This window comes from Oryctolagus cuniculus, chromosome 2 (genome assembly GCF_051225735.1).
Source record: "Oryctolagus cuniculus isolate XC-2025 breed Fujian yellow rabbit chromosome 2, ASM5122573v1, whole genome shotgun sequence".
NCBI classification, from domain to species: domain Eukaryota; kingdom Metazoa; phylum Chordata; class Mammalia; order Lagomorpha; family Leporidae; genus Oryctolagus; species Oryctolagus cuniculus.
The window spans coordinates 48,090,366-48,104,346 of NC_142868.1; the positions used below are offsets into that span (position 1 = coordinate 48,090,366).

A 13,981-nucleotide genomic window follows, 5' to 3' on the forward strand; every position below is an offset into this window, starting at 1 on the left:
CACCCCATGGGAGACCAGGATAAGTACCTGGTTCCTGCCATCGGATCAGCGCGGTGCGCCGGCCGCGGCAGCCATTGGAGGGTGAACCAACGGCAAAGGAAGAGGAAGACCTTTCTCTCTGTCTCTCTCTCTCACTGTCCACTCTGCCTGTCAAAAAAAAAAAAAAAAAAAAAAAAGTTGCAGGTGGGGCTGGATAGTGCCAGCATTGCAGCCCATGGGCTAAACTGCTACACCAAAATGCCAGCCCTGTGGCTTGATTTCTAATCACCAAAAATGACATAACACAAACAAACCTAAATTGGGGAATGAAGAAATAAAATGTAATATATTGATCTAATGCAACACCACCCAGCAATAAGATGTACTTGTTAAGCACAGTTTGGCGCATTCACAACCCATGACAGTGCCTGAATTCAAGTCCCAGTTCCACTCCCAATTAGTTCCCTTCTAATGCCCATCATAGGAGGCAGCAGGTGATGCTCAAATGGTTGGTTCCCAGCCACCCATGTGGGAGGCCCAGACTGAGTTACTAGTACCTGGCTTTGGCCTGGCCCAGCCCCAGCTGGTTTTAGGCATCTGGGAAGTAAGCCAGTGAGTAGAAGAGATTGGTCTCTCTCTGCCTTTCAAATAAATGAAGTAATTTTTAAAAGGGAACTACTGATACAAGCAGTAATTTTTAAAAGGGAACTACTGATACAAGCAGTAAAATGAATCAAAATGCATTATGTTAAGTAAAAGCCAGATTCAAAAAGTTTCATGATTCCATTTACAAGACATTCTGGAACATACACAAGGAAATATTCAGTCCAATCAAACCAAATACTTTTTTTTTTTTTTTGACAGGCAGAGTGGACAGTGAGAGAGAGAGACAGAAAGGTCTTCCTTTGCCGTTGGTTCACCCTCCAATGGCCGCCGCGGCCCGCGCACCGTGCTGATCTGATGGCAGGAGCCAGGTACTTATCCTGGTCTCCCATGGGGTGCAGGGCCCAAGCACTTGGGCCATCCTCCACTGCACTCCCTGGCCACAGCAGAGAGCTGGCCTGGAAGAGGGGCAACTGGGACAGAATCCAGCGCCCCGACCGGGACTAGAACCCGGTGTGCCGGCGCCACAAGGCGGAGGATTAGCCTAGTGAGCCGCGGCACCGGCCCCAAATACATTCTTAAAAAGCCATCATTTTCTATCTCTCGAACTAAAGAAAAACTAACACAAAGTATTCAAAAACTGAAATCTTTGCCTATATTATGGATAGAAGCAGGTATTACTGCAGTCCTCTAGAACTATTTCTTAACCTGTATCAAAAGCCAGAAAGCATTCATCCCCTTGTAGGAGTATTTCATTTTCAGAGGTTAACCTATCAAAATAACCAGAAAAAATTATGTAGTACATGAAGTTGCTGATGTCTTTAAATTCTCATCAAATGCTGTTATCTTGCTATATCCTTTCTTTCAGTTTGCTCTAATTTTTCCTGAAATCCTCCCTTTCCTTTTCACCTCTCCTACAAGCCCCAGCTCTTCATCAACCATCAGGCAAGAGCTACAAAACTTTGGGGATATAGTTGCAGCTCTTCTTGAAGTCAAACTTTAATAAGGATAGGTCTGTCTACAGGATTTACCTTTCACAGAGCATTTTCAACATCTCTTCAGACACTTAAATAATTAAACACATGTAGGGGAGGAATAAATGAGAATAATGGGGAGAATAAAATGTTTTTAGCAGGAAATTTTTAATAGGGCCAATTGAAGACCTGAAAGGACAATACATTAGATCTCCACTAAGGAGTTCACTGCGGTTCAGCATTAAAGTGATTTAATGAGATACTTTCAATAATTTATAAGTCAATCAATGATGAAATCAGAATGGAACTGAGACAATCAGGATACTTTCTGCTCTACTCAGCTAGCAGTATCTCTATAGCAGTAACTACTACCCTGGACAGTCTCGAGTCATCTAACATACCACTGCATTTTTAGATGGGTTTTCCCACACATTAATGCATAAAAGTCAACAACTATGTAACCTGACTGGCAACACATGGACACATAAAGAAAAGTTCCCCATATTTTCAAACATCATGGAACCAAAGTTACTAGCCGAAGAGTTCATTTAGATAAATCTTGTCCCTTTATTCTCATATATGTTTATTTTAGCATAAGTTGAGATTGACATAAGAGTTCTCAAGGATAGTACAGGGAGTGGTTATATACCCTCCACCTAGTTTCTCCTATTGCTTACATCTTGCATTACTATAGCACCTTTGTCACAATTAAGGAATGGACACTGATACACTATTATTAACTAAACTCCTATTTCAGTTCTCACTATTTTTTCTTTTCCTCTGATGTCCCTTTTCAATTCCAGGATACCATCCAGGGTGCTCCATTATATTCAGTTATCATGTCTCCTTAGCTTTCTCCCATCTGTGACATCTTCTCAGACTTGTCTTATTTTTGATGGCCTCAAAAGTTTTGAGGAGTATGTCAGGGACTCTAGTTTGTCCTTCTATTTGGGATTGTCAGAGCACAGAGGTGAAGGGCTAGCCATTTTTATCATAGTACAATCAATATGACTTACAGAGTATATTCAAGAATATCTGATCAAGGTACTATCTGCCATGTTTCTTTACCATAAAGTTACTACCTTTTCCCTTTGGAAGGAAATCACTAAGTGCTTTCATTGTGTAATTTCTGTGTATTTGAAATGTATCTCTTCACCCCTATTTATTCATAAAATAACTTATCAGTATGAATTCATAATTTTTTTGTACTTTGGGTTATAAATCTAGTGCTAAGAAATTTATTGTGCTGCTCAAATTGATCCAGATGTGGTGTTTAAGTCCTTTCTAAATGTTCTCATCCTTTTATTTTTAGAATAGATTTCTCATTTGGTCAGCTGAGGTTCCAAAAGTCAAAAAACTGCATGAGTTAGATTACCCAGATGTTTTGGCATATGCCTGTAGTATTCACTGGTCTCTTATTTTCAGATATTGGGATGTTAGGGGTGAGAACACTAGGTATATAGATTTCCTTTTTCAATTCAAGGGTCCACTGTCCAAACATTCTTGCACATAACAGCACAAAAATCTCATTCTGTGATCTCATTTTGATCTGGTTTGTTTCAATACTTAACTAGTATGCTATTTTGTTTGCACACATGACCCATTTTCTGTCTTTTCACTTTTATTTCTTCTATATACCCTACACAACAAATGCTGAACTTTACAACTGGCCCTAAAAAACTAATTAGACGATGACTAACTCAGATTTCTTTTCAAAGGCTAACTTACCATAAAGATGCTCTTTTATCACTGTTGACCTCTAGAGGGAGCTCAAAGTTCTTGTAATTTTCCCAAGGGTCAGGATACTCCTCCCACAAAAGAGGTCTGTTCAACATTTAAAGTTTTATTTTGGCACCCTGAAGAGCTAGTTAAGTTTGTGCCATCACTTCTGGAATCTCTGCCTTCTCAGAAGTGAATAAGGCTTAATTTGCTCACCTGCCTCTGGGGAGCAGTCCCAATCGTTTATTCCTTTCACTGCAAAAGATTCCTATGACTTTCTTCACTCTTTCCCCACTTGGTATTAACTGGGACATTTTCCTGTAGCCTCAGAGGCTGACGGAAGGAGAGCAGTAGGCACTGGTTAGGGGCCAAACCTCATGCCTACTCTCATTACTTTTAGTGTGGCCGCTGTGCATGCACAAACAGAGTACTTGTGTGGCACACTGTAAAGGTAAGATGAGGTTGTTCGGGTCTGCCCAAGAACTGAGCTGCTAAGGTCTCACTCAGGAACCCATTCTCAAGGACTGGGGCGGGGGGTTGAGGGTGGGGGTGGTGGTGTCTTAATTTTAGCAACTCTCAGGGCCACTTATGTAATAGAGAATTTGCATAGGAAACGGCGTAAGATTTGATGGTCAAATCACCACTTTACCACTATCTGTATAACCCTGGAGGAAGCTAGCCTTTTTGAAACTAAGTTTCCTCATCTTTCAATACCTTAAGAGTCACTTTGACAATTAAAGGAGCAACAAATGCGAAGAAATGATTCTTGTATGAGGCACATGACAAGCAGGTTTGCTGGCATCTGGGCTTTCTTGCAGAAAACAGAAACAAGCCTTAATTATTTTAAGGCTATTCTAGTCACTCTAGCCTAGGCCAAAATGCTCTTTAAATGGTTTAACTCACTGGAATCTGAGGCTACACAAATGTTCCAACATCCTTGTTTTTGCTGCCTCTGTGCTGAAATATACTCACAGAAGCCTCAGGTAGAAAGAAGCTGGACTGGTCAAGGACAAGATTCTGTGTCTCTTAGTCAAGATATTGCCTCAATTTACTGTGACTTCAACAACCAGATTATGGAAAAATCTGCAGGGAATACAGTGAGCGCTAACAGCCTCTGTAGTAACCTTTCCTCAACCCCCTGACTCAGTGAACAGGAACATGTTATATGATAAGCTCAACAGTGACCACTGGCTATTGATGCTCACAGAAAACCTACATTGTAATGTTGCCATGAGAGTCAGGGTCCATAGGGTAATTTCCAGAGATGTGTTCTGGAACCAGTCTCCCTTCTTTATAACTTGTTCCTGGATAATCTGATATCATGTTTGGATAAAATGGAATGGAACCATACCCTCCTGCAACAAAGAACAGAAAGATAAACAGTTGCTAATACAGTTAGTCTACAGGTATGATTTTAACAGACAATAAGCCTTGGCATATAACTGTTACACATGTTAGAAAGAAGAGTCATATTGATGATTGTAAACCTAAAGTTACTTATTACCTTTATTAAATGTTCACTTCACTAACTTTTAAATGGCTCTTAATTAATTCCAGAAAGCTCCTCATTTAGTTACCTTATACTATGAACAATTTCCCACAGAGATAATACAAACAAGTAGTGCTGCACCATGCTCCTACATCTATGCATGCCTCATTAAGATATTTACAGAGACTAGAGCTGTAGCCCAGTAGGTTAAGGCCCCAATCTGCAGTGCCAGCATCCCATATGGGTGGCAGTTCGAGCTCCAGCTGCTCCACTTCTGATACAGCTCTGCTAATGTGCCTAGGAAAGCAAAGAAGATGGCCCAAGTGCTTGGGTCCCTGCACCTACGTGGGAGACCAGGAAGAAACTCCTGGCTCCTGGCTTCAGCCTGGCTCAGTCTGGCTATTGTGGCCATTTGGGGAGTGAACCAGCAAACAGAAGATCTGTCTTTGTTTCTCCTTCTCTTGACTCTTTCAGATAAAATAATAAAAATCTTTAAAAAAAAATTGCACAACCAGAATGGGTAACTGGCTTATATTAAGATCTGCCTGGGGCCGGTGCTGTGGCGTAGCAGGTAAAGCCACCACCTGCAGTGCCAGCATGCCATATGGGCGCCAGTTCGAGACCCGGCTGCTCCACTTTCAATTGAGCTCTCTGCTATGGCCTGGGAGAACAGAGAAGACGGCCCAAGTCCTTGAGCCCCTGTACCCACATGGGTGACCCGTAAGAAGCTCCTGGCTCCTGGCTTTGGATCAGCACAGCTCCGGCAGTTGCAGCCAATTGGGGAGTGAACCAGTGGCCGGAAGACCTCTCTCACTCTCTTTCAAGTAAAATATATCTTTAAAAAAAAAACTGCCTAAAATATTTTAGAGTTATGATTATTATGACCATGCTGTGAAAGCACATCATTGTTCGATAAAGGCACACTGAATTCAAACTTTTATTCCGACAAGGCTTTTCCAGTCTACAAGCTGGATTAAAAAGTGGCAGAACATTTAGGGAAAAAAAGGCCAATGACATCTTTAAGGTGTCTAACAAAACATTTTACAGACTTTACTCTAATGGCAAAAGGGAGTCCACTGGAGAGTTTTAACTAAGAATAATCAATTAGATATGTGCCTTAAATTACTCAAATCAAAGTGAAGAGGACTGGGAAATGGGAAGGTAAGCAGAGGGGAAACTGAAAACAAATCGAAAGCTACTCCAGAAATCTCGGTAAGCAACGACAATGATCTGAACCAGTACAGTAACAACATTTTAATACGAGTAAACATTTAAAAAGCACTTCCAGTATGTTGGGTATTTAATCCTCACAGAAAACATAAAGTTGGATAACTGTAAAAAAACTAAATCAAGCACAGAGGCAAGAGGAAAGAGAAGTAAATAAATTTTATGAAGTATGGAAAAAAAAGGCTTGATAACTGTTGAAGTGGGAAGAGCTAAAGAAGAAAGTCAGGAATAATGCTCAGGTAAGTTGTGTCAGCTGAAATGTTCTTTCTAACGTTAATAAACAAATACTGGAGACAGCATCATGTAAAGCCACTGCCTGTGAAGCTAGCAACCTATATGGGTGCCAGTTCAAGTCCTGGCTGCTCCACTTCCAATCCAACTCTCTGCTAGTAACCTGGCAAAGGCAGCAGAAGATGGCCCAACTGCCAGTGTGGGAGACCTGGAAGAAGCGCCTGGTTTCAGCCTGGCCCAGCTCTGGCCATTGTGGCCATCTAGGGAGTGAACCATCAGATGGAAGACCTCTGTCTCTCCCTTTCTGTGTAATCATTTCAAATAAATGAAGAAATTTTTAATAAATATTTTACCTTACATTAACTATTATTTATCAGTACCTAAACAGCAGGGCCAACTTTAAAGAAAAATATCTACTAGCTGAATAACCCCAGAAGATGTCAAGAATTATTTCACCAAAACTTTAACCAAAATGAATACTTCATATACTATTACAGAAAAAGAAATTTAGTTCAGAAAATTCTTTTTGTTGTAAGCAGGCATACAGGATAAAATTGATCAGGTTGGTGAGCTGGAAGACCACGCCTTCACCACACCCCTGTGTGACCTCATGCCCCTACCTGACCACACCCGTGTGCCCACCCAATCAGACCAATTAACCACGACCCCTTGGAAGTGGACTAAAGGCCTGGGACAAGGTGGGCGCAGCACCCCCCCTTTGGCCCTTTTGGCCTTTTGCCTCTTTTGCCATTGCAGGCCTCATTGCCCCTGCACCTCCAGGGCGTGTGGCCTCCAGGCCACCTGCTCCAGGCTTTCTGGCCTGCATGCTCCTCCACATAGCCGGCTCCTGGTGCTCAGTATGAATTCAAACGTCTTGTCTCTTTTAGATAGGGTCTTCATTCTCCTATGTTTCTCTGACTGAATAAAAAGCTTAAAACTTATCACGCTGTCTCATTTATTTGTGCCATTATTCAGAATTCTTCTCTGAATATTAGGCAAGAACCCACAAAGCTTATTAATATTGGGAATTTATTAATAATGACATGGTAATATAATTGGCACCCCTTATTCTGATATCATATGGCACCCGAGATGGGACTTTTAGGGGGTCAGCCTCTGGTCTTTTTTTTTTTTTTTTAAATCATTTTCACCATTCTAAATAAATTTTTTAAAATCATTTCACCTTTTTTTTTTTAAATCACTTTCCTCTCAGTTCTACTAGGTTAGTTCACATTAACAATTTCATAATTTGGTCTGTAACTGTATTTAAATTGCAATTCATTGTCTCCACTATATATATATACATATATATATATATAATTTTTTTTTAATTTGAAAGACATCCTATGTACTGGTTCACACCCCGAAACACCCACAAAGAGAAGGGATGGGCCAGGGAAACACAATCCAAATGAGTGGCATGACAAGAGTCAGGAGCCCTAAACTGAACCAAGCACTCAGATGTGGATGCAGGTATTGTAACCTCTAGGCTGAATGCCTGCTCCTTGCAGCACACTTTTTAAACAATTGTAATCACGTTTTCCAAATTTTTTTTCTTTTTAAGTGTTTTGAAAGTATTTTTTAACACGATTCTATTTTCTGAGATGCAATTTCTTTCATGAATCTCACCAAAAAAAAGAACTAAACATTGAATGTTTTCTCTATTTTAGACTATTCGTCTAATTCTTAAAAGTTATCTTACTTTTTGTAAATGTTGTGAATTTATTATTTTGCTCATTCATGCCTTAAAAAATATTTTTCTAAGCAGCTACTATGTAACAGGTGCTGAGAAAAAAATTAACTAGGACAAAAATCCCTACCCTCATGGATCTTACATTTTTTGCAATGGAGAAACACTATAAACAAATGAGTAATAAATATAAAAAGTACCAGATAGTGCTAAGTACCCTAAAAATATAAAGACCAATAAGAGAAGACAAATTAAGGGGGTGAGGAAAATTTTTCAGGTAGAATGGTCACAGAAGGTATTTGATGTGTCTTAGCTTAGCAGAAACCAAAATGAAAAAAGGTAAATAAGCCATCAGCACTAGTCAAAATATTCTAAAAGGCATTCTAAAGTATTCTAAAACCTCTAAAATGAAGCTGGCAACCAGTAAAAACAGGAAAGTCATTAAGTCTATTGGGAAATAAGCAAGAAAAGGGGTGGTAGAGAAACCCAGAGCACTTAGCCAAAACCAGACCAATACAGACTTGAAGACCATGAGAAAAGTACTGTGGGTTTGTTCTAAAGTATGATAAAAAATTCACTGGAAAGTTTCTTACATTTTTAAAGTGATTATCTGTTATGTGAATACAGTTCAAAACTGGAGGAAGGAAAAATGTAGCTTAAGTAAGAAAAAAGGATGGTCAGAGCTCAAATGGCAGCCTCAGAAAAATGGATGCCTTCAAAACATCGGGAAGATAGCACTGTCAAACCTTGATAAAGGTTATCAAAGGATGGTTCCAATGTTTTAGAGCCAAGCCAGTAGAAAGAAAAATGCAGTATCATTTACTGAGACACACTATGAAAAACCAAGATTAGGGTAAAAAGGGAACCAGATTTTCCAATTGTACAACTTTGGTGTAGTAGGGCTGGACACTCATGTAGAAATGTTATGTAGGAAGCTACAGAGATTTGACAGCAGTGTAGAGAAAATGACATGTATAATCAGGATCTCATCAGCGACTAGAAGGCATTTTAAGTTATTGAGATTTAAAGGTGATTTCCTACTAAATGAGTAGAGATAAAACCAGACATGTGTTCCCAGGATTGAGTCTTGAGGCTGTCTACACTGTTGAAGCAGAAAAACCAGATAGGAAAGGAGACTGCATGGGAACTGCTTGTGCATTACGAGGGGTTCTTCCAGATGCCAGGCAAAGACAGCGTTTCGAAAAGGAAGCACCTATGGAAGTCCTTAAGGATCAAGTAAAGTGGTCAACTTAGTTTTGGTGACACAGAAATATTTTAGGTAATTCTAATAAAAGAGGTCATAAAACTGTTGCTTCTTTTCTTTTCCTTTTTTTTTTTTTTTTTTTTTTGACAGGCAGAGTGGAGAGAGAGAGAGAGAGAGAGAGAGAGAGAAAGGTCTTCCTATTCCATTGGCTCACCCCCCAGTGGCCGCACCGCACTGATCCGAAGCCAGGAGCCAGGTGCTTCTCCTGGTCTCCCATGCGGGTGCAGGGCCCAAGCACTTGGGCCATCCTCCACTGCACTTCCAGGCCACAGAAGAGAGCTGGACTGGAAGAGGAGCAACCGGGACAGAATCTGGCATCCCAACCAGGACTAGAACCAGGTGTGCCGGTTGAAGGCGGAAGATTAGCCTATTGAGCCGTGGCGCCGGCTAAAACTGTTGTTTCTTATTTTTTCTTATTGTTTCTAGACTATTTTGTGGTTACCAGAAGGAAAGAGGAAAGTATTGTAGTTCTGCCTATGGTGAAATAACTGCTCTCGAAGTCTGAAATTTGGCTTCTGAAGGGCATCCTATTAGTATCTGCCATAGATGAAGATTTTTTAGGTTATAACAGCTTTTTCCTCAGAGTTCCCTGGATGCCACTCTATCATCCTTTACAGTGCAGCAATGTCCAATAAAAGTTCCTACAATAATGGAAATGTTCTATTCTTCACTAATATTGTAGCCATGACCTCACAGATAGTTACTGAGCATCTGCAATGTGAAGAGCACAAAAGAAGAAATGAATTTATTTAAACTATAATTTTAATTAAACATAATAGCCTCACATGCCTATTGGTCTCTATTTTGGATCTCGCAGTTCTAGCATTTAATTACGCAAGACATACAATACCAACTGATAATACATTCCTTTGTAGATAACCTGCTTCTTGCCTTGATACCTGTTCTATTTATTTCTTTATCTTGAGTTTTAAAACCCACTAAGTTATTCCTAGATATAAATCTGTTTTGATGGCATTTACTTTAATTATTGGTAGAAGAATTAGTTTTTTTTAAAGATTTATTTACTTATTTGAGAGGCAGAGCTACAGACAGATAGAGGGAGACACAGAAGAGAGAGGTCCTCCATCCATTGGTTCACTTCCCTAATAGCTGCAACAGCTGAAGCTGGGCCATCCGAAGCCAGGACCCAGGAGCCTCCTCCAGGTGTCTCAAGTGGGTGCAGGGGCCCAAGCACTTGCACCATCTTCCACTGCTTTCCCAGGCCACCAGCAGGGAGCTGGATCAGAAGAGAAGCTGGGACACAAACCAGTGCCCTTATGGGATGCCTGCACTGCAGGGGGAGGCCTAACCTACTAAGCTACAGCACTGGTCCCGGTAGAATTAATATTAATAGGACCTACCACATGGGGTTGTAAAGAACATAAATGACTTCTGATGTGACAAATACTCAGCACATAATGAATATTCAGCAAATGTTAGCTATACTCTGAATCTCCCAATCTGCTCTTTGACTTAGGGAAACTTTTACTGTTTGTCTAACTTTATCTGCTTGCTCTATCTTTTGCTTTGTTTTTTTATTATACATTTGATCAGTTCTGTTTCTTATGTGTTTTGTTAGAACTTTCACCTTATTTTCCCTCTGTTGTGGAATACTTCTAAAGCTCTACAGCTATTTGCTTCCAAAGAATTAATATTCTTGGCCGGCGCCGTGGCTCAATAGGCTAATCCTCCATCTAGCGGCGCCAGCACACCAGGTTCTAGTCCCGGTCGGGGCGCTGGATTCTGTCCCGGTTGCCCCTCTTCCAGGCCAGCTCTCTGCTGTGGCCCGGAAAGGCAGTGGAGGATGGCCCAAGTGCTTGGGCCCTGCACCCGCATGGGAGACCAGGAGAAGCACCTGGCTCCTGCCTTCGGATCAGCACAGTGTGCCAGCCGTGGCGGCCATTGGAGGGTGAACCAACGGCAAAGGAAGACCTTTCTCTCCGTCGCTCTCTCTCACTATCCACTCTGCCTGTCCAAAAAAAAAAAAAAAAGAATTAATATTCTTAAAAATCACAAATTTGGGGCTGGCATTGTGGCGTAATGGGTAAGCTGTTGCCTGAGACACTTGCATCCCTTATGGGCACCAGTTCATGTCCCAGCTGCTCCACTTCTGATCCAGCTCTCTGCTAATGTCCTGGGAAAGTAGCAGAAGATGGCCTGAGTATCTTGACTCCTGCCACCCAAGGGGGAGACCCAGATGAAGCTCCTGGTTCCTTGCTTCAACCTTGCCCCATCTGGGGAGTGAACTAGAGGACAGAAGATCTGTCTCTCCCTCTCTCTGTAACTCTGACTTTCAAATAAATAAACCCTTAAAAAGGAAAGAAAGAAAGCACTTCCTCACCCCAGTCACCTTCTTTTACACTACTGAATCTCAATGTGTCTATCATTTTGTGTATGTGCCTTTAAAGAGAAAGGTCTGTTTATGTAATATTGGGAACTTAGTTGGGTTCAAGTTTAGAGACAAGTTTAAGTCTTTCAAAACAAGGAGGGAAAAGGTTTATACTGTTACTTCCTGCATAGTTCTCCTGCTGCCTAACATATTACCCCAAAGGTACTAGCTAACAACAAACATTTATTATCTCACAGTTTCTATGGGTCAGGAATCTGGGTGTGACTTAGCTTCCACCTCCAGCTCAGTAACTCTCACAAGGCTTCGGTTAACATGTCAGCCAGGGCCGCCATACTGGAGGAGGATCCATTCCAAGCTCAATGCACATGACTGTTGCCAAGCATCAGGTCTTCACTGGCTGCTGACAGATATACTAATTCCTCATTACATGAACTCGACAGAGAAACTCATAAAAATGGTAGCTGGCTTCCCTCAAAACAAGTGAAAAGAGTGTAGCCCAACATGGAAGCCAAATCCTTTTCATAATCCAATCTCCTCAGTGACATGCAATCACTTTTCCTACACTTGTAGAAGCCAAGTCACCAAGTCCAACCACACTCCACAGGAGTAGATACACAAGGACTTGAATACCAGAAGCCAGAGATAATTGGGGGCATCTTAGAAGCTTCCTACCAAACTAGCAACAGTAATTACCAGGTGAGGTAGTAGTGTTGCAGGCCAAAGGCAGCTTCAGAGCAGAGTTTCAGTTCTATGCTTCATAGTTAAGTCTCTCCTGGCAAAACGCAAGCCTCTGTTGGTCATATTCCATTTGGAAAGAGTCATTCTGAGTCACATTTTTAAAAAGTGTGTGTCTGTGTGTCTGAATTCAAGAGGCAGAGAGAGATCACTCCTATCTGCCACAACAGCCAGGGCTGGGTCAAGCCAAAGGTGCCTCCCAGGGACTGCATCAGCAGAAAGCTGGGAGTCAGGAGCCAAGAGCCAGGAATCAGACTCAGGTACTCCAAAAAGGGACAGGAGCATTTTAAGCACAATTTGCACTTCTAATCCATTCATTTTTAATCCCTGTTTCAAAGTACAAAATGTCACATCAACCAACTGCCCTACGGTCCACCACCCTTCAATTCTAACTCTGGCTACTCAAAGTAAGTCCCCTTACTTACTCCCAGCAAGGCTTCTCAATCACATAAAGAAACATCAAGGGGGTTCGAGTCCCTGCTGTTCTGCTTCTGATCCAGCTTTCTGCTGTAGCCTGGGAGAGCCGTGGAGGATGGTCCAGGTCCTTGGGCCCCTGCATGGCGGACCTGGAGGATGCTCCTGGCTTCGGATTGGCTCAGCTCTGGCTCTTGTGGCCATCTGGGGAGTGAACCAGTAGATGGAGGTTCTCTCTCTCTCTCTCTCTCTCTCTCTCTGCCTCTGCTGTAACTCTGCCTTTCAGATAAATAAATAGATCTTAAAAACAAAAACAAAAACAAAAACATTAAGGCAGTCAGTAAGGACTTCCTTCACATTTCTCATTTGTACGGTTTCCTGATAAACTTTTTAGCTTAGTTACGGCACCCTTCCAGAGTTTCCAAGGACACTGAACTCTCCCCATTATGTTTGTTGGTCAATTCAATGCATGTCTACAGGCTTGGATTTACCATTCTCCAGCGGAAATCAACAAAGCTATTTGTTTAAGTAAGGCACTCTGCTATTCTTTAAAAGTCTATGTTTTGATAAATGTGACAGGAAATGCTTGTTGGTTTTCCTAGCCTTATAATTCAATTCTATTGTTGCAGAAAACAAAGGTCTTTTAATCTACACCATCAATTCCCAGGGTGGTTTCTACTATGGCAATTTAAAAAATTGTCCGCTGATTTCTAAGACAGACAGACAGACAGAAACAAAGAAAGAAAAGGCAATATGACTAATTTCAAATTCAGTTAGCACAGCCCAAAACCTCAGCAATATACCTACGGTATTGAAGAAACTGAAACACAACAACACTGAATAATCACAGCAACATTGAATAATCACACCGCTGCACAAGGAAGTCTCTACAATTGCACTCAGCAGCAGGCGCCTGGGCAATGTGGAATGTGCATGATACATAATTGACAACAAATCTTATATTAGAAAATCAATAGCATTCTAACTCACAAATCCAGATATTCACTTTTGTTTTAACAATTAAAAATAAAAACCCTTTCCTATCCCATATTTTTTCTCTTTTATTCCCTTAGCCCCCTAATTCATTAGCCTATCTCCTGAGAATACTAACAAAAAGAATTTGAGAGGAAGAATCAGCGAAAAATTAATGGGGTAACAATTAATCCTCTGATCTGATACTCTGGTATGAACTGTGTGGTTCTTTGTCTTCTATTGACGAAAACTCGGAACAGAATTAAAGAGTACTAACACAAACACATTAAGCATTACACACAGCTACCACATCCAGCTGCACAAGCCCTTCATT

The 13,981-nt window shown here is 41.2% G+C and overlaps 1 protein-coding gene across 7 annotated transcripts in view; it reads right to left on the reverse strand.

The window, feature by feature from the left end:
- Window positions 1-13,981, reverse strand: part of PPP2R2A (protein phosphatase 2 regulatory subunit Balpha) — an 85,041-nt gene that overhangs the window by 46,189 nt on the left and 24,871 nt on the right. For 2 of the 7 annotated variants that reach the window (XM_070067920.2, XM_070067915.2), the window contains exon 3: window positions 4,492-4,630. The exons of the other annotated variants lie outside the window; for them this stretch is intronic. Coding sequence is in view for 1 of the 2 variants with exons in the window: in XM_070067915.2 (XP_069924016.1) it covers window positions 4,492-4,507 (16 nt within the window). In the remaining variant the exon portion in view is untranslated. The remainder of the gene's footprint in view (window positions 1-4,491; window positions 4,631-13,981) is intronic. 7 annotated transcript variants of the gene reach the window in all.